The 22,711-nt window shown below is 47.0% G+C and overlaps 1 protein-coding gene across 8 annotated transcripts; it reads left to right on the top strand.

Annotated features, from left to right (window-relative positions):
- Positions 1–710: 710 nt before the first annotated feature.
- SERPINB9 (serpin family B member 9) lies at positions 711–19,577 on the top strand. 8 transcript variants are annotated; one of them, XM_070584966.1, is made up of 9 exons: positions 711–1,095; positions 1,591–1,658; positions 4,050–4,227; positions 5,452–5,589; positions 5,951–6,068; positions 7,508–7,650; positions 8,902–9,057; positions 10,178–10,602; positions 12,308–12,669. In XM_070584966.1, exons 3-8 carry the CDS (start codon positions 4,060–4,062, stop codon positions 10,580–10,582), a joined length of 1,128 nt encoding a protein of 375 aa, XP_070441067.1. In that variant the 5' UTR covers positions 711–1,095; positions 1,591–1,658; positions 4,050–4,059; the 3' UTR covers positions 10,583–10,602; positions 12,308–12,669. The 8 variants fall into 8 exon arrangements, with proteins under 8 accessions (XP_070441067.1, XP_070441068.1, XP_070441066.1 ...); XM_070584967.1 differs by lacking the exon at positions 12,308–12,669 and adding an exon at positions 15,856–19,577 and having other exon boundaries at positions 713–1,095; XM_070584968.1 differs by having other exon boundaries at positions 814–1,088.
- The last annotated feature ends 3,134 nt before the right edge of the window (positions 19,578–22,711 follow it).

Raw genomic sequence — 22,711 nt, 5'->3', positions numbered from 1 at the left:
TCTTAGACTCTCAAGATCTGGCAGTAGTGCTCTTTTATTTAGAGAATAGTGTAGCATGGGGACAGGACCCATGGGCAGGCAGAGCTGGTGCGTGGGGACAGGACCCACGGGCAGTCAGAGCTCCTGCTGCTGCTGCTGCTGCAAAGTTGGGTGGAGAGTAAGGCTAAATTTAAGGCATAGGTATGTGAGTTATCTCTTTACAAGACAAAGAATATGTAAAAAAGTTAAAATGGTATCAGTGCCCTTATGGTCTGGCCATTTGGCTGGTCTGGCCATTTGGCGGTCCCACAACTTTTAGATAAGAATCAAACTGGATTGAGTAAATAGCAGAAGTCACCGCTTGAATTTTATCCTCGGCTAAAGACAAAGGAGGATTTGTGTGTGTGTGTGGGGGGGGGGGGGGGTCAGTTACATGAGGTTGCCAGACAGTAACCAACTTAAGTTCTTGCCTCTGGCATTGATTAAGAGCTTCTAGAGATAAGACCATACCCCCTTCTTCCTGGCACAGAGAGGGAGGCATCTTCACAGATAGAGGGTTCCCTTAGAAATGTAAATGTTTCCCAACAAAGGGGCAAACAAATTCCACTCCTTGGAGCCTGAATCTCATCTGTAGTTTTAAAACTAACCAGCCTAAAAATCCTCATCATAAGCCATTTTAAAATTAAGCAGCCTAAAAATCCTCATCACAGGTGCCCCGGGTGTTATTTCTTCTGACAGCCAGAGGAGCGGTTGCGCCAGAGGCACCGCGAGTTTCCATCCGGGCAGGGCTATCACTTAGAAAATTCTTTCCCTTCAGGAATTCAGTTTGGATTCGCCTTGGTAGGGGCAAGAAGAGCGCGCCTCCAGGTTATCCCGTGTCTCGGGCGGGGTCCCGCGCGTCACTGCGTGTCCCACAGGCGAGGCGGGTCCCACAGGCGAGGCGGGCCGGGGAGGGCGTGGGCCGCGCGGGGGCCCTGAGCTCGCCTCGCCCCGCCCCGCTACGGAAGTTCCCCGGGCTGAGGGGGACCGAGACCAGGTCTGCGCTTCATATCTTTGGGATCCAGGCTCGGAGGAGATCCAGGCGACAGGAGGAGCGCGGCGTGCTGCAGGTGGCAGGTGGGGGCATCCTGGCCGGGGAGGGGGATTGGAGGGACGAGGAGAAGCCCCAGCTTACCGACGCGAGGGCGAGAGAGCTGTCTCAGTACCAACGCGGGCCCGAGAAGGCGGCGCCGCCTCCCTGTTTACAGCAGTAGAGGCTCTCTGGGCCGCAGCTGGTCAGTGGCCAGAGCCTGCGCCCTGCGATTCCCGAACGAGTCACAGACGCCTGGCCTCCTCCACGGCCTGCTCTCTGCTCCTCCGACGCCCCTTCCCTGCCGCATCGCCGCCCTTCCTCTTGCCTGGGCTCTCACCCTGCAGCCCCATTCCCGCTGGCGGCCGCGTTTCTTCCCTCCCCTCTCTCCTCAGGGATCAGCATAATTTCTGCCCTACCGCTTCTCTGTCCTGAAATCACCAGTCACTAGCTGCGAATCCTAGCACTTTTATCCGTCCTAATTCTTTTATTACTTCAACACAAATTTATGGAGCCTTTCCGTTTCCTGTGCGCTCTTCCAGGCCCTTGGAACCAGCCCTTGTCTTCAGCGCTTCCAGCGGAGCTTCCTGAGGACTCACAATACAGAGGGGTGAGTTACGCTGGGCGAGGGTGCAAGGCGTGAGAGGAACCTCTGTAGGGTGGGCAATCAGAAGCCTCCTGAGGCTGCTGGTGTGAGGGTGGGGGGAGTGCATGAACCCGGTGAAGGGGACGGGGACTCGGATACACGGTGTTTTCAAAGGTGACTTTGAGGGACTGAATGGGGTTCAGGATGGCTAGAGGTGGAGGCTGGAGCAGGAGGAGGAGGCCGGGTGGAGGGTAAGCCATTTAAATAGAGTGAGCTTTGAGCTCATCCTAAGGGCCATGGGAGGTCTAAGAGGAGGGTGAAAGGATCAGGATCTGTTTTCCTCTCAGAATGGCATGTATGTGGGGGCGCGGAGTGGGGAGTCAGGAGGGGGAGTGGAGCAGCCAGTTCTGTTCATCGTTTGAGCCTTTCAGAGGGCAGCAGGGAGGCTGGGGTGAGAGGGAGAAGGGTGTCCAGACCAGGTGCAGGATCAAGTGGACTGGTGCAAGAGCTACTTAGGGGCAGGAGACAGACCTCGGTGAGGGGGCTGAGGGCTGGAGGGGAGCGGAGAAGGAGTCAGGGAGATTTCCTCGGGTCTGAGGCAAGCAGTTGCGTGAGCCAGGGTCTCTTTTCCGAGAAATGCTGGAGAACAGTGGGCTGGGGGTGAGGTTGGTGATGGGCTCAGTTCGAGATGTGTGGTCTGCAGACCTGCCCGCAACCATTGACACTTCTCACCTCCCTGGCTTCACAGATATGCCTCCGCCTTCTCAGTGGTTTTTACTCATCACCAGGGACCGGTTTTTTGGACTCTTCTCTGTTCCTCCTGGCCTTTCCACTCTGGTGTTCCACAGGCGCTGCTTTTCTCCCTTGCACGCACACTCTACTCTAGTGACTTTGGCTGGGACTAGTGAGTGAAGCTCCCAAATCTGTGTTTCTGAGTTAGCAAGAAAATTGAAAAACCAAATGGAAACAACACACAGTTGTCTCAGCCCCGTTTCCAATGTTCAGAAATCACACCGTGTCTAGGGGTTGGCGATGTGCCGGCACTCTCAGTTGGCTTATGGGATGTCAGGAGTGACAAATAAAAATGGCAAGCAATAGGATATATTGGAGAATATGAGGAAGCCATTTGGTATAAACCTAATTCGGCCTGACGCTGTCTTTCCAAAAGGGCCTGACCCTGGCTGTTGATCATGCATTGTATATCTGCTTTAGATATTCCCTAGGGCAAGAGCAAAGGCCCTTGAGATAAAGGTGCAACTTCCCTCCCCCTCCCAACATTGGCATTTCCTTAAGGGTTAAGCATCTTTCCTTAGGCTAGAAACTGATTGCTGCGCTCACCTGTGACCACCCAGCTCGAGACAATAGACTTGCCTCCTGCTACGCCCACCAAGATAGCAGACCCACTACCTGCTGTGTCCATCAAGTGCTGTGTCGACAGGGCAATCTTGTGACTATTGTGGGAGGGACATTTCAATCATATGTGAAACGTCCTGTATGGGGGTATATAACCACTCTGTGTGCCCCACTTCTTCGGTGCCCTTTCTTCCTTCGGGAAGAAAGGCCCCGGGCCATGGTCCTCAGATTTCAGCTCAGAATAAACTCACCCAAATTTTCATTTATAGATTGGTTATGGATTATTTTCGTCGACAGGAGTCGTCGGCCATCTTGGGGGTGAGGGCTGCTCAGTGGGAGAGCAGGCTGGCTCTCCCTCAGTGGGCCAGGGCCTGACTGACCAGCCACTGTAGATGGAAGTTCCTTGCTTCATAGCCAATTTTATACCCACTTTCAGCCTGTCTGTGGGTCCAGTTCAGCATTCCTACTTTTTTCGTGTATCAGCTGACACACGGGGAGACCATGGTCGGGTGCGTAAGTGAAAATCTCACAAGGACTCTTGATTAATATATGCAAGAATCAGCATTGTTTTATGGAGCCCAGGCTAGAGGAGCTAGAGGGTTTTCGCTTGGGGGTTCCTCCTCCTCCCTCCTCCTTCTCCTCCTCCTTGACCCTGTTCTCTGCCTCAGATGAGAGGAGTTGGTCCCTATGGGAGAGGATTAGACCTCACCGCTCCCAGGAGGCTGTGTGCTACATGTGCGTGCACATGCCTGTGTGTGCCTGTGCGTGTGCATGCGTGTGTGTGTGTGTGTGTGTGTGTGTCTGTGCATGCCAGCCAGTTCTCTTGGCTCGAGACTCTCAAGCTGGTTTGATCTGTTGCCACTATCACACTTAGCTAATTACCTTTAAATTTGGACTTATCTTTTTGGATGGAGAGCAACAGTAAGTGAATTTTCCTTCAACTTAAAATATTATGGACTTTAAGATTAAAAAAAAAAGTACAATTCCAAAATTGCCGTGTACTAGGTCAATGACATCCAGGGATGTATTGAAGACACCTTTCTCTTTATTTTCTCATTCCAGACTCTGCATCATGGATGTTCTTTCGGAAGCAAATGGCAGCTTTGCGTTCTGCCTTTTAAAGATACTAGGTCAAGACAACCCTTCACACAATGTGTTTTATTCTCCTGTGAGCATCTCCTCTGCCCTGGCCATGGTCTTCCTGGGGGCAAAAGGAAACACTGCGGCCCAGATGGCCCAGGTAAGGCTGCCTGTCGCCCAGGAGAAGGGACTGGCACTGTGGTTATGTTCTGTCCCCCAGCTTCATGTCTTCTGCTCCAAAGCTACCTCCAAGGAGGATGGGGGGTTGGAGCCTGGTGTGTTCACACGAACATGTTCATTTCAGGGAAGTGAGACTGCCTGGGGAACAAGATGCAAAGGGCAGGGCAGGGAGTCTCCTTCACCGGGACTTTTTGGGAAAACTTTCTCCAAATGATAACGTGGATAAGATGATCAAAATTTTCTCCGAGCTCTTGATCTTTGTTTAGAAAATGATACTGAAATTATTTGGAAACGTAAGCAGCTAAGATCTATCTCATTTTTTTTGAGTAAAAGATTTTGTAACTATAGTTATTCATTGGTAAGGAAGGACAAACTAATATCTATGTCAAGTCCTTGATACACTAACATGCCTTCCTGGCTCAGTAAGGAGGTAGACAGAAGTATGCAGCAGAGGGTGAAAAGGCATGTACTTACTTACATGTGCAGACTGTGTACGTAGTAGTTAGTTTAGTTTAACAAATATCAAAGAACTAGCTCTTGGGTTCTGTTTAAGCTGTCAGAGACTGAGAGTGATGTCTTGCCCACTCTTAAGGGTTCTTCTGCCCATTTCTCCTTGAATTTGTAATGCTTTCAACTGCTTCTTTTTTTTTTCTTCATAAATTTTAGAGCTAAGTTGTCCTGTATTTAGGACCTGCTTTCCTGGGATGCAGGTCCTTTTCATTCCTTCTTATTACTCATCTTTAAACAAGAGATCTGTTTAGGCAGAAAAGCCAACTCTTTTCTTTGCTATTCGCTTGCTCTTTCCCTCTCTCTGTCTTTTACTTTCTGTATCTTCCCCTCACCCCCACATGGTATTGCTTCCCATGTGGTATGTATTAAATCCACAATCAAAATAAAAATAATGTCCTTTTAAAGGAAAATTTTGTAGAGTATTTGAGAAAAAATTTTGCTTACAATTTGTTTTGAGACCAAGAAGCAGTATTGATAAATTTTTTTTTTGCTGAGAAGATTTGCCCTGAGCTAAGATCTGTGCCAATCTTTCTCTGTTTTTTAGTATGTGGGCCAACAGCACAGCATGGCCGCTAACAGAGTGGTGTAGGTCTGCATCGGAACTGAACCCGGGCCAGCGAAGCAGAGCATGCTGAACTTAACCACTAGGCCACTGGGGCTGGCCCAATAATTTTTTAATTCTTTTTCTCAACAGGTGCTTTCTTTAAACACAGAGAAAGACATTCATCAGGGTTTCCAGTCCCTTCTCACCGAAGTGAACAAACCTGGTACTCAGTACTTGCTCAGAACGGCCAACAGGCTCTTTGGAGAAAAGTCTTGTGAATTCTTCCCAGTAAGTTGATTCAACAGAACAATAAAAGTTGTATTCAAAATATAGAATCTGAGGAAAAGACCCTGGAGAACTGAAACTTATGCTGAACACTGCTTTAAAAAATCATAATGCTATAACTATACCTTGAATTATTTGAAATTTGACTACTTCTAAAATTCATTTATCCATTTCTGGATATTCATGGCTTAATGCTTACCTATTTATAAACTCTGATATTTTAGTGTCTAGTAGACTACAGTATAATCACTTTTGAGAGATGTATGCTTTTTTAAATAAAAAGTAGGTGCTATTCAGAATTTTTGGAAACTTACTGACATTTTATTTAGGAATATAGCCTCATTGAACACTTTTCTCTCCAAAGACCTTTAAGGAATCCTGTGTTCGATTCTACCATGCTGAGCTGGAGCAGCTTTCCTTTGCCAAAGCTGCAGAGCAGTCCAGGAAACATATAAACACTTGGGTCTCAAAAAAGACTGAAGGTCAGAATTATGTGTGACTTCCCTTCCCCTCTCTCTCCTCTTCCTGCTCCTCTGATTTCACTAGTGTTTCAGATGGTCGGAGTCATGTTGACAGGCTGGGCCTCATGGCGTATTTGAACCTTGACGGACTCATGGAGGTTCCATTGAGATGCTTGGGTTTTCAACGACAGAGACTTAATTTTGTCCATTCTCCCAGGACGAGAGTAACTGATACAAATGTGAAAAGGAGCTCATAGGCCAGATTTCCAGTTTAATAAATTACACTGAAACATACTTTCACTTGGCCTGTAACCTTCACATGTTGGGTGAATGCATTGTTTCCGTAGGAAGGAGACTGATGGTCAGATCTTCCTTGAGTCATACACTCGGACCTCCTCTTTCTAGAGTCTGTGTGACCCCCATCACCACTGCCTTTCCTCTACACATTAAGCTTACTTGTTCTCGTGCCTCTTTTGTGTCTTCCACTTACACTCCCTTAATTAGACATGGTAACCTAGACTTGGTAGGCCGACTGCAAACCCTCTCCCAGGGCTGATCAGCTCTGCAGACCAAAATCGCCCTATGTTTGGGGTTGAGCCTTAGTCATTTCTATTTCAGAAAGTGCACGTTCTGATCTTGGCCCCCACAATCAATGATGGTATGATGTTTGAACCATTCAGCCCCTCTGCACCAACTACACTTAGTACCACTAGGAGCATTCCTGTTTCTGTTACTAAACGACACAGTAAAGAACAAGAGGTTGTCTTTCCTTAAAGACTTAGAAGTTATTTCCCCCAGTGGAATATTCACCACCCATGCCATCTGGAGGCAGTGAATTAGCAGGGATGCTGTTAGTTCATTAAAAAGATACAACTTGATACTTAGGGGAAGCAGGGACTATCTTTAATTTGCCCAATTTACCTTTTATAGGAATGTATGGTGTTTTGTTTAGAGGATCAAATAGTGAAATCTATTCTAGAGGCTTCCAGAAACTCCTCAGTGTGCCCACGCTGCCCATTGCCAGCTATTTCCCCTTTGAGCCTTTCTTTCTGGCTGCCTCTGAAGTGTCCACACGTGGCTGTGGAGTGTGGCAGTGGATGTAACTTTGGGGCATAGGCTCATAGACTCCATTTAACCACATGGGGTCACCGAGGCCCCTCCAGCCCCTCTCATTTCCTGCTTGCCTCTTCCCCAATCTGGCACAGGGTCTTCCCTGAGTGATTTAGAAGTCTTTTGCTGTCACCAACTTTGTGGATGTTCCCGAAGAGTTGGTGATCATGAATACCACTTGCGTGTGTTGTCTTTGATTTCTGTATGTAACAATCCAAACTCAGCAAATTTGAAAAAAGAATGTTTAATTCTCTACTAATAATCAAGGATCTGCCAATAAGCCTTATCATGGTGTATTCATCACGCTTTTATAAAAATCAACTGAATGTATTCTCTACTTTTCCTGAAAGGTAAAATTCAAGAGTTGTTGCCAGGTAACTCAATTGATGCACAGACCAGGCTGGTTCTTGTCAACGCCATCTACTTCAAAGGAAAGTGGAAGGAACAGTTCGACAAAACGAACACAAGTGAAATGCCTTTTAAAATAAACCAGGTGGGGGAAGCTTTCACAATCTTGCTAGTTTGATGAAGAAATTGAATGGAAAAATTTAACATTGTAAAGGTATAAATGATTGGTTAAAAGTAATTGGAAGCAATACATTTCTGAATGAAATTTTAAACTCAGTAGAAACGGACTGAAGAAATAACAAATATTTGCTGCCTGTAATTTTTTGCATTTTATTACTGCTCCTACTGCCTTTGATAATTTCTCATATATTCATTGCTGCCTCCTCATTCTGGGAACTTAAGATTTCCTTTAAGCCCAAGTTGCTTAGATAGAAAGCAAAAAATAGGTGTTAAGGAAATGTGATGTATGTTTGTATTCTGGAGGGTAGAGGGAGAGAGTGTGAAAACATATTTCTTTAATTGGGTACTTTAAAAATTAAAATAAGTATAGACTTGAATTGCTGTTGATTAATTTATTATTATTCAGTTTTATAGCTTTTAATATTAAAACTAACTGACAAAGACCCTAGCCTTGACATTGAAGTATGACTTCAATTCAGGCGGGCATTTTAATTTACCGAGTCCCCCAGCTCCTAAAAAAATACCATTTTAATGCAATTAGGAAAGTTTGGTAGGTAAAACCCTTTTGGGGAGATAAGGGGTACTTTAAATAATGAGCCCGCTAGTTACAAAGTGGGGAGGGGAAAAACTTTTCTAACATTGATTTTAGAAACTATTTTAGTTTTTATAATAGATGGTGTGTATCAACTTTTAAAAATTAATTTAATAAGTATAATACTTCAATCAACTTCTGCATGCACATACCTCTTCTGTATTTTTAAAAAATTATTGCCTCGGCTAAGAGTACCAGCGTTGGGACAATTGTATTTAAATACCTGTGGGTCTTCACGCTGGCTGCCGGTGCTTCCTGAGAGGGCGTGTCCCTCCGTGCTCCCGGTCACAGTGCTGTGGAACTGTGTCCTCCCACTTTATTATAGAACTTTTTCTCATTAAATACAAATAATTTTCTATTTAACATCATTGATTATATTGTTTCCTTAGATATATGTGCCGGGCATACTTTCAATGAGGATAATCTGACTTCCGCCTGTGGAAAATGCAGGGGATCATGTTTATTTTGCAGAATAAAAGCGTCTTCTTTCCCAGGCTAGCGCCGTTAGAGCACGAATATTGTTTCCATCATGGGTGCTGAAAACACTCCTGGAGGCCACTGCAGCTGTTGCCCCCTCTCAATACTCTGTTTTTAACTCCATGCCCATCTGTTTATTCTCATCAGAAGGAGCAAAAGCCAGTGCAGATGATGTTTCAGGAAGCCACGTTTAAACTTGCCTACATCAAAGAGGTGCAGGCCCAGGTCCTGGAGCTGCCCTATGTGGGCGAGGAGCTGAGCATGATCATTCTGCTCCCTGACGAAGACGTGGGGCTAGACTCGGTGAGATGGACGCACAGACACTCTTCATGTCCTTCCTTATAGGCTAAAACTCGAGCGCCGCTTTCACCTTTTGTGTTGACCTTTCCAGTTGGTTGGTGGCGCGGGCAGCTGGGCAGCAGACCCCAGTATTCAGACACGGGCTTTGGAATCAAATTGTTACTCAAGACTTACTTCTCCCGTTATTATCTCCATGACTTAGCCAAATTACTTAACTCATCTCAGCCTCTGTTTTCTCACCTCTAAAATGGGGATAATAATAACATCTGCCTGATAGGGTTATTATGAGGATAAAATGGGCGTAATTCAGGTATCAAGTTTAGTACGTTGTCTGGTACATAATAAGCCCTGTATAAATGTGCTCCATTATTATAATCATTGTTATTAGCATTAAATTTTAAAAACTAGGAACCCTTGTCCCTATTTAGAACCCAGAGCAGTGAATGAGAAAAGCTTACACTGTGACCTAACAAGAGGGAGGAGAGGAGGACAGGAGCCAGCATTCAGGGGCAGAGCCAGACACGGCCCCAAATGGCTCACCTGGCCCGCCTTGCTTTCTTTCAGCATGGCTCCCTAGGGTGACAGTCAACCATCGCCCTGTAGATTCTAAGCCTGGGCATGGGGGGCAGGCAGTGCCCCCGAGGCCCGAGGGGCCAGTGTGAGCAGAGCTGCAGCCACTGGCTCTCCCTCTGTCCAGCTCCCTGTGACGTCTCTTCTCCAGGAAGCACGCGGGATCCCACCTCTGGGCAGACTTCCCCTTTGTGTGGGCTACACTGAGACCCTTTCTCTTCCAATCTTTTTTCCTACCAGCACTGTCTTGTCTTTGAAAGCAGCACAGTCACCTGGGCATTGACAATTGTCAGAATAAAAGACAGCTCCTAGTAGTCGTTGGGTGAGGAGAGGAACAGACACAGTGTTCGTGCTTCCAGGCTGCTTGAGGCTTCCCCTGCTTGGCAAGGAAGCTGTGTATGTAATAGCACAGGTAGAAGATCTCACAAATTTCCTGGCAGGTAAAGGTGCCACTGGTCCTGTGTGACAGTCTACTCCCATCTCCGAGAGGAGAAGGGGTACACGTAGGTATGTGCTGAAGTATGCATCTTAACGTCTAATTCCAATCTTTCAGGTGGAAAAAAATCTCACTTTTGAGAAATTCACGGCCTGGACCAAGCCAGACTGTATGAAGAGCACTGAAGTTGAAGTTCTCCTTCCGAGATTCACACTGGAGGAGGAGTATGACATGGAATCTGTGCTTCAGCGTTTGGGAATGCTTGATGCCTTTGAACAGGGCAAGGCCGACTTTTCGGCAATGTCAGCCGAGAGAGACCTGTGTCTGTCCAAGTTTGTGCACAAGAGTTTTGTGGAAGTGAATGAGGAAGGCACGGAGGCCGCAGCTGCTTCTGCCATACTGGTTGTGGAATGTTGCGTGGAATTTGGACCACGGTTCTGTGCTGACCATCCCTTCCTTTTCTTCATTAGACACAACAAAACCAACAGCATTCTGTTCTGTGGCAGGTTTTCCTCTCCGTAGGGGGTGTGCTTACTGTGCATGTGAGTACTTCCCTCTTTCTGTGTCCCCAAATCTCACTCTACAGCTCCATGAGGGTGGGCCTGGAAAGCCACGTGCAAAGGTGAGGGCAGATTCCTGACCGTCTGAGTGATTTGCCAGTGCAATTCAGGCTTCTCCACACTCAGCTCTCACCATACTGACCGCTCATTTGCACTACTCAATCGGGATCCTGGGACAGTAGACTTAATGATTTCAGATTGTCTTTAAGATGTAGTCCAAATCCCATAGGATGACAACCATGTTGGGCTAGGGACTGTCCTTCAACTTACCATGTGGTCCTTCTGTAGGGTCACACCTTTCTTCATGTGATTGTGTCTCTCCACTTCCAACTCGAACAGTAAAAATTCCTTAAAGCTCATTTCCAATGTCACCTTCTCTGAGAAAGTTTTCCTTTCCCACATAACCAGACATACATCTTTGACCTCTCATCCCACACTGAGGGAGGGCATTTCTCTTATGGCACTTGCTTTATTTATTAATCATCTGTGTTCTCCAACTAGGCCTTAAGTTCATCAGAGTTTGGGACTACATTTCACATGTCTGCATGCCACTGATAGTGCGTTGATTAGTAATTGATCATAAATGAGCTCAGGAACTTTTTTTTTTTTTGAGGAAGATCAGCCCTGAGCTAACTGCTGCCAATCCTCCTCTTTTTGCTGAGGAAGCCTCACCCTGAGCTAACACCGTGCCCATTTTCCTCTACTTTATATGTGGGACGCCTACCACAGCATGGCTTGCCAAGCAGTGCCATGTCTGCACCCAGGATCTGAACTGGTGAACCCTGGGCTGCTGAAGCGGAATGTGCGCACTTAACTGCTGCGCCACCAGGCCGGCCCCTCAGGAACTTTTAAAAAAATGATTAGATATCTCTGTCTGTGCGTATCTGTTTCTTACGTATCTATATATACATGTATGTTTTTAATTTACACCAACAACCTTAAGCTGTCATTTACTTACTAAGGATTAATCCTAGATAACATGGACCTACAAAGCATTTGAGTTAGTTTCTGTTATATTTCTGAGAGTTAGGAATACTTAATATATAAGTTCTTAATTTCAAGCCAATTAAATAGAGCTTTGTACAAATAAATCCCAGCAATATCACCTGGAGGTAGAAAAATATCTCCTAGATTGGAGCTGGCCCACGAAAGCTGTCTGCCTTTGCTGGTGGCTGAGGGCAGGCTGGAGCTGGTCTGTAGATAAAAAATGCTAGGTAGGGATACAGTTGCTTGAGGTTGCAGCCATTGTAACTGCAGAAATAGCCATTGCATGGGGAAAGCACAAGAATCCAGCTAAAGCCGGCTGGTGTGGGTTGCTGTGTAGTCCTAGGAAGACCAGAACCTGAAAGGGAAGTGCCTGTCTACTGCTGTCTCCTCAAAGTCTCCAGTGCCCTCCATTCGAGGGACTGACGAAGCCCAACATTGTGCCGGCTGGCAAAGTAATAATGTTTACAGAGTCCAGCTTTAGTTTTACAGAGTGTGTCAGTGAAAGGCGAATTTGGAGCTGTGGAAATTAATAAAAGAAACCTCAACTAAATTGGAGTCAAGAAGGCCTATAGGGGGAGCTCTCTTGCCCTATCACACATCCTCAATTACACCAAACAGGAAGAGATGACACTTGCACGTTGGCTGGGAAGTAAAACTACTTCACTACTAAAGGAAGATTTCTCTCTCCACCCAACAACAGCTCAGCCAATGAGAAACACCACAGCTCGGCCAATGAGAAATGCCACAGCTCAGCCAATGAGAAACACCACAGCTCGGCCAATGAGAAATGCCACAGCTCAGCCAATGAGAAACACCACAGCTCGGCCAATGAGAAATGCCACAGCTCAGCCAATGAGAAGCCCTTGCTGCCCTGAACTGTTACTTTCCTCCAATGGACTTTCCTTTAGAACAGCCCCTCCCACTCCCCCTTTTTCTCTATAAAGGCAGCTCCCCTTTGTTCTCCAGATTTGCCTGTGTTTCTCCATAGCATGCACATCCTGAATTGGCAATCCTTTTGGTTACTCCTGAATAAACTCAGTTTGAGATAAAATAACAGGAAAATTTGCCTTTTAAGTTGACAATTATTTGGGTGAGTTAATTTACTTATAATGTTTATTCTTATTCAGGAAAATGAGAGGAATCTCCATTTATTCAAATCCTTCTTTATATCTGTCTAGATTTAAATTTTTTATATAAGTCCCACACAGCTTTTACTTTTCTTGTTATGATTATTTCTGAGTTTTATTGTCATTATAATGATAGTAAAAGAGCATTTTTCCTCACCTGGTTATGGATGGCATATAAGTAAACAACTGAAGTTTATACATGCTACAGAGAAACTGTTTCTCCCTATTACTACTAAACAACACTTTTGACATCAGTTGTGTGGGTTTTTCCACAGCAAGCAGTTCTCTAATTCTCAGGGACACTGGATGTCACAGTTTAACTCAGTTCTGACGCTAGCTGCCAGGAGTTAGCTCAGACCCCACAAGTTAAGTGTTCAGTTCCAAGAGCCCCCACTTCAGACACTAATTGCAAATCCTAGGTTCTCACCTGTACTTCTGACTGATGGGCTATAAATGAGAGTTCCCCCAACCCCGTCCGCAGGTTCAATAGTTTGCTGGAATGTCTCACAGAACTCAGGAAAGTGCTTTTCTTCCTATTACTGGTTCATTATAAAGGATACACACAGGAAGAGCCCCATAAAAGAGACACATAGGGCAAGGTATGGGGGAAGGGGTGTGGAGCTTCCACGCCCTTTCTGGTGCGCCACTGTCCGGGGCCTCGATGTGCTCACGACCTGGAAGCTCTCCAAACCCTGCTGTTTAGGAGTTTCTATGGAGGCATCATCGTGTAGGTATGATCAATTATTAACTCAACTTCCAGCCCTCTCCCTTCCCTGGAGGATGGGGGTTAGGACTGAAAGTTCCAAGCTTCTAATTGTGGTTCGGCCTAATCATGGTTGGGAACCTGCCTCCTTCCTGAACCTATCCAGAGGCCCACCAAGAATGGCTTCATTAGAATAAAAGATGCTCTGATCACTCAGGAAATTACAAAGGATTTAGGAGCTCTGAGTCAGGAACTGGAGTCAAAGACTCCATATTAGAACAAAAGATGCTTCTATCACTCAGGAAATTACAAGGCTTTTAGGAGGCCTGTGTCAGGAACTGGGGGCAGAGATTAAATATACATTTCTCATTATGTCACAATATTTATCATTCCTATGGCCAATTTGGTGAACTCTTTTTTTTTTTTTGAAAGATTGGCACCTGAGCTAACATCTGTTGCCAGTCTTCTTTTTTTTTCTTCTTCTCCCCAAAGCCCCCCCCCCCCACCAGTACATAGATGTATATTCTAGTTGCAGGTCCTTCTAGTTGTGGCATGTGGGACGCCACCTCAGCATGGCCTGATGAGCTGTGCTAGGTTGGCACCAAGGATCCAAACTGGCAAAACCCTGGGCCGCTGAAGCAGAGCGCGCCAACTTAACCACTCGGCCATGGGCCGGCCCCAGGGTGAACTCTTAGTAATTCAAGAGTTTTCAATACATTCTCTTGGATTTTTGTTATATGATTATAAAATTGGCAAGTGATCTTAAGAAGGAGCACGTCAGTCTGTTACACCACTTGTTTCTCTTTTTAATATGTTATTTGTTTTGTTTTGTTTTGTCTGTGTCTTTTTTCGCATTATCCAGGAATTCTGAGACGATGTGCAATCGCCACAGAAATCCTGTGCTGGTCTTGGTTATCATTGAGAGGTGGATGATATCCGGTACTGGTGAGAGTATGAGAAATGGGTACTCCTCTACACCGTGTATGCGAGTGGGAATTAACGGTTATTGGAGGGAATTTAATACAGTCTTTCAATTTTAAATGAGTATTCTCTGTAGACCAGCATTCTCACTTTTAGGTGTCTGTTCTACAGAAATATTTGCATATGTGCTCAGACATATTCTAGGTTTTTCTCTTCAGCATTATTATTTAAAAAAAAATCAGATCTACAGGGTCTTTTAATCATTATTTTTAATTGTGGTAAAAAAACACACATAACAAAATTTATCATCTTAACTATTTGTAAGTATACAGTTAACGTTTTTTAATACCAAAAGAGGAAAGAAAAAGGAAGAAAGAATGAAAGAAAAGGAGGGAGAGAGGGAACAAAAACAATGAATGAAGTGGAAATAATCCAAGTTTTATTTTTTCCTCAATAGGAGAAGAATTTAATTCATTTATATGATGGAATCCTATGCAGAAAATTTTTTTAAATTATGATAGGTCCACACGCAGTTGCTGAGAAAGATCATGAAAACAAATCAAGTGAAAAATGTAATTTGTAATACTGTGTGTAGTGTGCCGTCATTCGTATGAACTGAACCCTGTGTGTGTATGCGGAAATGCATGCTTGTGAGTCCATGGGAAAGGTTTCAAAGGCTCCACCTTTTAAAGAGAGGCCATAGCCAACAGAGGTTATCTCCGGGATGGGGGGGATAGGAGGAAAACTTCTATTTTTCTCTCTGTATGTTTTCATATTAGCTAAAATTTTAACTAGGAAAATCTAATCCTGTAATCTGCACATAATCTAAAGAAAGAAGAACTCTAGGATACAACCTTCTGTGCAATACTGAGTGACACGGCATTGAAATGGAAATAAAATCTACATAAACAATTTTTAAATTATCCTTTTATTCCTGGTTTTTATCATAGTTTTTAAGGAGAATGACAGACGTTTACCTTTCTCTTTTCTTGAATAAGATTTATTTCCATTCTTTGTTCTTTTCTGAAAGAAAAGAAGGTTTATTTCCACCATTGCACTAAATGATCACCAGCACCCTCCTTATTCCTAAATTCAACAGACATCTGATTTCTGGGCAATATTTGACACCATTGGTGACTTCTTCCTCGACAGACTTTTTGCCTTAAGTCTTGATCTTCCTTGTACCTTCCTGGCATCTCCTGCTTAGTCTCATTGTCTGGCACTGTCCTCTGCCCATTGCTCCCAGGGCTGGCCTGAGCCCTCTTGCAGCCTCTCTCTCCCAGGCTGATGTGGTCCACATCAATGGGCTGACTGCCACCCTAGAGCTGATGCATTTCAGATCTGGATATTTAGCTCAGATCTCTCTCTCTTGAGCTCAAGATCCACATCTCCAGGTGCCCCCTTCATCCTTCCATTTAGGTACCCAACAAGTACGTCTATCTCAATTTATGCAAAGATCATCTCCCACCTTCCTAATCCTCCTCCTTTCATTTTCAGCTCCAGGACTGTCAGATCCATGACAGCAGCAATGGGCTTTGCTTCATCAACACTGCATACTTGGCACCCAGGCCAGTGTCTCATACTTCTTCTTAGATACCCATTGGAGTGAACCGGAAGGCGAGAGAATCCACCCAGTCACTCACGCCAGACAGCAGGATCCCTTCTTCCTCTGTCACTCGGCCATGCAAAGTGTGCAGACCACCGTTATTGCTCATCTGATTCCTGCAACAGCATCCTCATGTGTCTTCCTTTCCTTGATGCCTCCAACTCATTCTCCACACTACTGGCAGGGAGATCTTTCCTGAAAGTAAATCTGGGTAATGCTAGCTGCTACAACAGAAACCCACAGTCTCAGTAGCTTAACACAATAGAAACCTATTTCTTGCCCTCTATAAAGACAGAAATGGTTGTTCCAAGTGGTGATTCAAAGACCCAGGATTCTTGAACATTCACAGCCACCTTCTAAGGACTGCAGAAGCACAAAGAGCTTGGAGGGCAGTGCTTGGAACGGCACACACCACTTCCACCTGCTCCTTGCTGTGAGAACTCAGTCTCATGTCCACACCTGGTTGCAAGGAGCCCAGAACATATGGTCTGGCTGAATGCCCAGGAGAAGAGGACCTGAGTCTTGAGATCACCTTTGGCAGTTTCCCATTGTTTTTAGGATAAAGATTAAACTCCTTCATAGAGCAAACATGGTGTGTTAGGAACTGAGCAGCGTTCCCCCAAAATTCCTATGTTGAAGTCCTCACCCCTAGTGCCTCGGAGTGTGGCTGCACTTGGAGACAGGGCCTTTAAGGACTTAATTAAGGTTAAAGGAGGTCATAAGGGTGAGGCCCTAATTTGATAGGACTGGTGTTCTTATAAGTAGAGGAAGAGACACAGGGGCACACTTGCACAGAGGAAAGGCCCCGTGAACACACAGAAGGCAGCCGTCTGCAAGCCCAGGAGCAAGGCCTCAGGAGAAACCAGCCCTGCCAACACCTTGATCTCGGACTTCAAGCCTCCAGAACTGTGAGAGAATCAATGTTGTTCAAGCCACAAGTCTGTGGTACTTGGTCACGGCAGCCCGAGCTGACTAACACAAGGCTCTTCCTAGCTTTACCCACTCTCCTCCCCATTCCCTGTCACTTCTCCAGGGACAACCCTCAACTCCAGCCTGACTGAGCTGTTTGTAGTTTCCTGACTATTCCCTGCTCTGCCTTACCTCTGGGGCTTTGCAATTTCCACTTTCTAGCTAGCAAACCCTTCCTTCCCACTCCTCCTGCTCCATGTACATCCCACAGCCCCACACCCACAGCGCTGGCTAACCCTCACTAATCCTGTGGGTCAAATACTCCACCTGAGTGTTTAAATCTTTGAAGCTAAAGCATTTGCTACACTGAATTAAAATGGACAATTCACCCATCTGCACAAGATCCTAAGCTCCCCGAGGGCAGGAGGTTGCCCACGGTTGTGCCCCAGGCACTGGGATCAGCAACATGATGTATGAGGCCTCATGCAAAATGCAAATGAGAGCCACCTCATTGGAATTTCAGGACAGGACAGCAGAGCATCCTCAAGTCTGGGGCCCTTCTGAGTGCGGGTCTTTTGCAAATACACAGATCACATGCTCATGATGCTGGCCCTGTCTGGAGAATGCCAGTCACATAAGCTGAACACATACTGTGGGTTTTGTAAGACTTGAGGTTGAGTTCCAACTGTCTCACTCTTGACTGAAAAGGGAAAGCGAAGCCACATTGTTTTCTGAATAGAGTTGTAAAGGATGTTAGAGTGGGAATCTTTCTCTTTCAGTTTTGCCCAAAATACCAACATAATATATGGTAAAGACTAAAACAAAGACCAACAGAACTAAAAAGAAATGACAAAGCCGAGGCCATTCGCTAGCCAGACGGGAGCAATCAGAAATTCACTGAGTGGTCTGCTGAGACGGCTGGACAGGGGGAGCCCTCAGAACCCAGCAGTCTGCACTGGACCGAATGAGCCACAGGTCTGCATACGCTCATTGGTCAGCAGCGTCTTCACTCAGATTCTCTAGGGACCTGGTGTCTGAGGGTCACTCAGAGTTCTTGGTCCATTATCAGACTGGCTAGGCCACTGTGATGAGTTGTGATGAAGTACAAGAGTGGTTCAGGCACGTGCTGCAGAAAGGGGGAAATTTCGTTCATATGGGATACAAGAGTGATCTCTCTTTCCTTGTGCAGATTTGAAAAGGAAATCACCCAGAGCTCTAGACCCCTCCTAGATAGGAGAAATTGGAGAGGAGCTTTTGAGAGGGTATTTACAAGAGACTTTTCCTAAGAGAGCTGTTGAAGTACTAGTGGCCTCGCTCCCAGTGCCTGTGCATGGGGTTTGGGGGCAGGGGTGGGGAGAGAGAGACAGAGAAAGAGTCTGTAAGTGAGCTTGACTCATGCAGAGAGAGAGACAAGAGACAGAAAGAGACAGAGAGAGAGACTTTATAATTGAGCTTGACTCATGTTCCATGGATATGCCAGACATCTGGATATTGCCCAGGAGAAATGCCAAAGGAGTGCAAATATGGATCCCAATAAACCAAAATGGGCCAACCTATAGCTGCCTGGCCTCTCAGGGCTTCAGTTCCTCAACTGTGAAATGAGAGAGCAGTTTGATTGTGATGTGAGGGTAGGAAAGCTTCACAGAGCTGGGCTACACAAGAGTGAAGGTCAAAACCACTTGGAAATACAGCCAAGCCTCCAAAAGGAGGCTGTGACTGCAGGGACCACCTGCCTTTATTCTTTGTTCCCTGGGGTTTGAGTTGCTTCTCTGACTTTCACCTCAGGAGTCAAGTTCTTTGTATGATGTGGGCAGGACAAGGAGAAGTTTCCAGCCCCAGACCATGAGGCTGACCCTGACGTCAGAAGACTGAGTCCTAATACTCCCCCTGTTATCGCACAAAGGGCATGATCTGCTCACCACAAGACAGAAGCCAATCGTCAAGAGGCAAGATGGTGGCAGAGAAAGCGTATTTTATTACAGCTTGCTAGCAAGTGGGAAGATGGCCAGCTAATGTCCAAAAGAACCATCTTAAGTGGGGCACAGAATCTTGAAGGAGTTATATAGGCCAGTGGGTCACAGGGGAGGGGGTTAGGAATGTGGATCTGGGAGTTGCCACACCAGATCTTTGTTTTCACTGATGATGGCTATCAGCACACTCTCTGTTCAGACGTCATTACATTTGTAAGGAACTCAAAAGAACGAAGTTATTGTCTTAGTGCAGCCGGGAGCTACATGCATAAGCAAGGGTCATAAAACCCACAATGCAGGTGGATCTGGAGGGTACATAACCAGCTGGGTTAGTTAGGCAGAGGTCATACAAAGTTACAATATGTTTTCTTTTCCACAGTATGGCTTCCCTTGTGTGGAGATGGTATCATTACCCGCCCCCCCCCCCCCCCCCGCCACGTCACCCCATGGGAGCTGGGTCCTGACCTTATATGAAATAAGGAGGTCTAGCTGGACAAGACATCCAGCTCAGACATTCTCCAAGCCCATGTTTCCGGATCTCTTCTTGACAACCAGGCGAAGATGACAACAGTATAACCTAAGCCACCTACTCTAAGGAGAGATGGGCTCCATTCAAAAGCTACGCGGTAGAGAAAACGGGGTTTAGCAATCCCTCCCTCTTTTGGGGGAAGGAGGAAATAGCATTTGTTAAATTCTGCTATGGGCCAGAGACGGTGCTAGGCACTGCATGTGCATTATTTTACTTAAGTCTTCACAGCAACAAGGGAGGTAAGTATTGTTACCCCATCGTATGGATAGGAAAACTGAGGCTGAGAGCAGCTAAGCAATGTGTTCAAGTTCATTTCGCTAGTAGGAGACAGGTAGAGAAAATGAAGCCAGGGCTGTCAGACTACAAAGTCAAAGCTTTTCTGCAAGGCCATCCTTCCCCATCTGCCAGCCTGGGCCCACACTGCCCTGGCTCAGGAGCCTACCCCAGGGTTGGGGGCGGGGGTGGGGGGGAATAAAGGGATTGGTGGGTGAGGGTGAGGGAGGAGGGAGGAGGTCTTCCTCTGCCATCCTCCCCACCCCTCGCCCCCCCATGACGCATGCAGGCACCGGACCTTGCCCAGTGCCCTCCCGGAAGCTTAGCTGTTCTGTAATAGAAACCACGTGCTGCCAGTGTTTTGTCCTTGCTTTCTTTGAACTTCAGGGTGTCTCTACTGTGGAAGTTTCAGGCGAGGCGGGCTGGGGGAGGGCGAGGGTAGCTGGGATCCGAAGCTGGATCTCTCCAAGGAGGGCTGGCTTTCGGTGCCCCAGGCCCCGCGCCACCACCCTGGGTGGACAGGATGAGGCGGCATTCGGTGTAGGAAAATGCCTGGAGTGAAGCCACGTTGGCCCGGAGATTTCTTCCCAGACCGCTGGGTGGAGGGATGTGTGAGCCAGGGGAACCGAACTCTCCCAGGGTGCGGCCCCGCCCCGCCCCGCCCCGCGGCCCTGTCGCCCGACCGCAGAGGGGGAGAGGCGGCACCTGCGAGCTTTAGGAGGGAGGGAGGGGACCCTGGACGACTGCTTTCGGTTTCAGCTGCCGGCTGGCGGGAACCCTGGGGCCTGAGGGGAGTTCACTCTGGCTTTGGGAGAGGGCGAGGAAAGACCAACGGGACCCAGGGATCTGGTGTGTGGCTAGGACTGGAAAACAAGGATAGAGGGCGAGGCTGCTGTTGCTGTTGCGCTCGCAGGCACAGCAGCGCAATACCCGCTTTCTTAAGGGCACGGCTCTTGATTTCCATTCAGAGAGAACCGCAGAGTAGAAGCTGGGGAGGGTCTGGAGGGCAGGCACTGAGAGCCACGATGGTATATCCTTATAGAAGCACTGAATTTATATTGACTGCGTGTGACCTGCAATTAGTGATTGACTTAGGGAGAAGCCTGGTGAAGCTAACATTTTAGGCGTATGCACCAGTATGGCCCCACTGGTTGTGTTAGGCTAGCTTTCATTCTGATTGGCCAGTGCCCAGGATATTTTCACTTGCACCGTGCGGCCTGCCCTTCTGGCAAATCAGCTCTGTGACCCCCTCCCACCTCCTAGGAGGCACCCTGTCGTCGGTCAGTGTAGCCTCGCTGAGGACAGCAGCCCAGGGTTGAATTCCAAGGGGAGAGCCGTGTGCCTCTCTCAGGCCAGATGCTGGGGAGGCAGAAGTCCCTCAAAGCCCGTCCAAGAGGACCAGGATGGAGGCAAGGGTCGCGAGGACTCAGATCCTGAAAGGACAAGAATTGGGACAAGGGTTCTGGGCTTAGGCAAGGAGAGGGGGGCCTTGGCATGGCAGGAAGACCCTCTAGGGTGCACCAGAAGGCCCTAGTCTGAGAATGCGCTGGCTGGGGGCTGAGCAAAACTCTGCCCCGGAATGTCTCCCCTGAGTGGCCAGAAATTCCCGAAAGATCTCTTGGGAGTGTTTGATGAGTCACATATGTCAGCAAAGCTGAGAGGCAGCACGCGGTTAGACACCTGAGCTCTGCGGGGGACTGCCTGGGCATGACCTTCATTCTGCCGCTTTCTAATTGGAGCATCTTAAATATGGGGCTCCAGCACTCCATGCCTGATTTCCTCATCTGAAAGGGTAACCACTCCACAGGATTGTTTTGAGGATTAAGATTGTGATAAATGTTAGCTTCTGTTATTGCTTTAAATTAGTCAGATTGTTCTCTTCCTAATGCATGGTTAAGTCCACAGAAAGTGGGAGATGAAGCCTTTTATGGGAAGGTGGTAAAGAAAAGAAGTGGAAGGTGGAAGAGGTAGGCATTGACTGATTAATTAGTGCAGGGTCCCGGGGGAAGGGGATGGACGTGGGGCCCGCTATGGGGGTGTCTTTGGACAGCCAGGGGCAGCATAAGGGAATGCCCTGAGGGAGGGGGAAGTGTGCTTACAAATGAGGGGCTCTAAGGGAGCTGTGAGTCAGGTCTCACAGGCCTCCCCCTCCTCCCTGACGTCGGAAGGCGTCTGGGAGCTGCTGCTGGTGTTGCTCCCTCGCTTGGCTCGTCACTGCCCAGCCTCACCTGGCTGTCACCCTGCCTTGCAGAGTCCTCTGGGTGAGAGTGAGAGAGAAAAGAGTAGAGTGGGCTTCTCAATTGCCCCTTCCTCCCACCAGTTCCCTGGGCTGTACAACAGCCCAGCCACTTCTCCCCTCTAGCCCCTTTAGCATTCTGCTGGCTCTGTTTGAGAAGCCGCTTGCCCTTCTTGAGGGCAACAAATTGTCAAACACACAAGATACATTTCTCTTTGTGCTCTGGTTCCAGACCCTCCACCGTGGCTGCCTCTCTGAAGCAAATGGCATCTTTGCCATACATCCTTCAAAGAAACTATGTGAAGAAAGTCCTTCACACAATGTGTTTCTTTCTCCTCTGTCTCCTCTGCTTTGGTCATGATCTTTCTGGGGGCAAAAGGAAACGCCACTGCCCCAATGCCCCAGACATCCACTGCCAGAGCAGGAGGAACTATGTACAGTCGTTAGAGTTGTGAGCCAGAAGTTTCTGGTTTTCCTCCCTTTTATCACATGGCATGGCTGTTCTGTTTGACTCCTTATGGGGCCACATGATCAGTTTTGGCCATTGAGTTCTGAGAAGTGACACACAGGAATATCTGATAGTTTGAGATCCTCTAGAATTCTTTTGGTCTCTCTAGCACAGCATCAGCAACGTTTGAGGTGATGGCTCCTCCACTGGCCTGGTTCCTCTAGTGCCCCTGCCTACCCGTGATAGACATATAGCCTGAAGAATAAATGACTCTTTGTTATGTTAAGCCACTGAAATTTGGGGGTTTATTTGTTACCACAGTGTAACCAAGCCAATCCTGACTGATACAATCGTACATTATTTTTTCCACACCTTTGTGAAG

The sequence above is a fragment of the Equus przewalskii genome, chromosome 19, assembly GCF_037783145.1.
Source record: "Equus przewalskii isolate Varuska chromosome 19, EquPr2, whole genome shotgun sequence".
In the NCBI taxonomy this organism is placed as follows: Eukaryota; Metazoa; Chordata; class Mammalia; order Perissodactyla; family Equidae; genus Equus; species Equus przewalskii.
The sequence above is the reverse complement of the archived record's forward strand: the minus strand, read 5'-3'. Positions and strand labels throughout refer to the sequence as shown.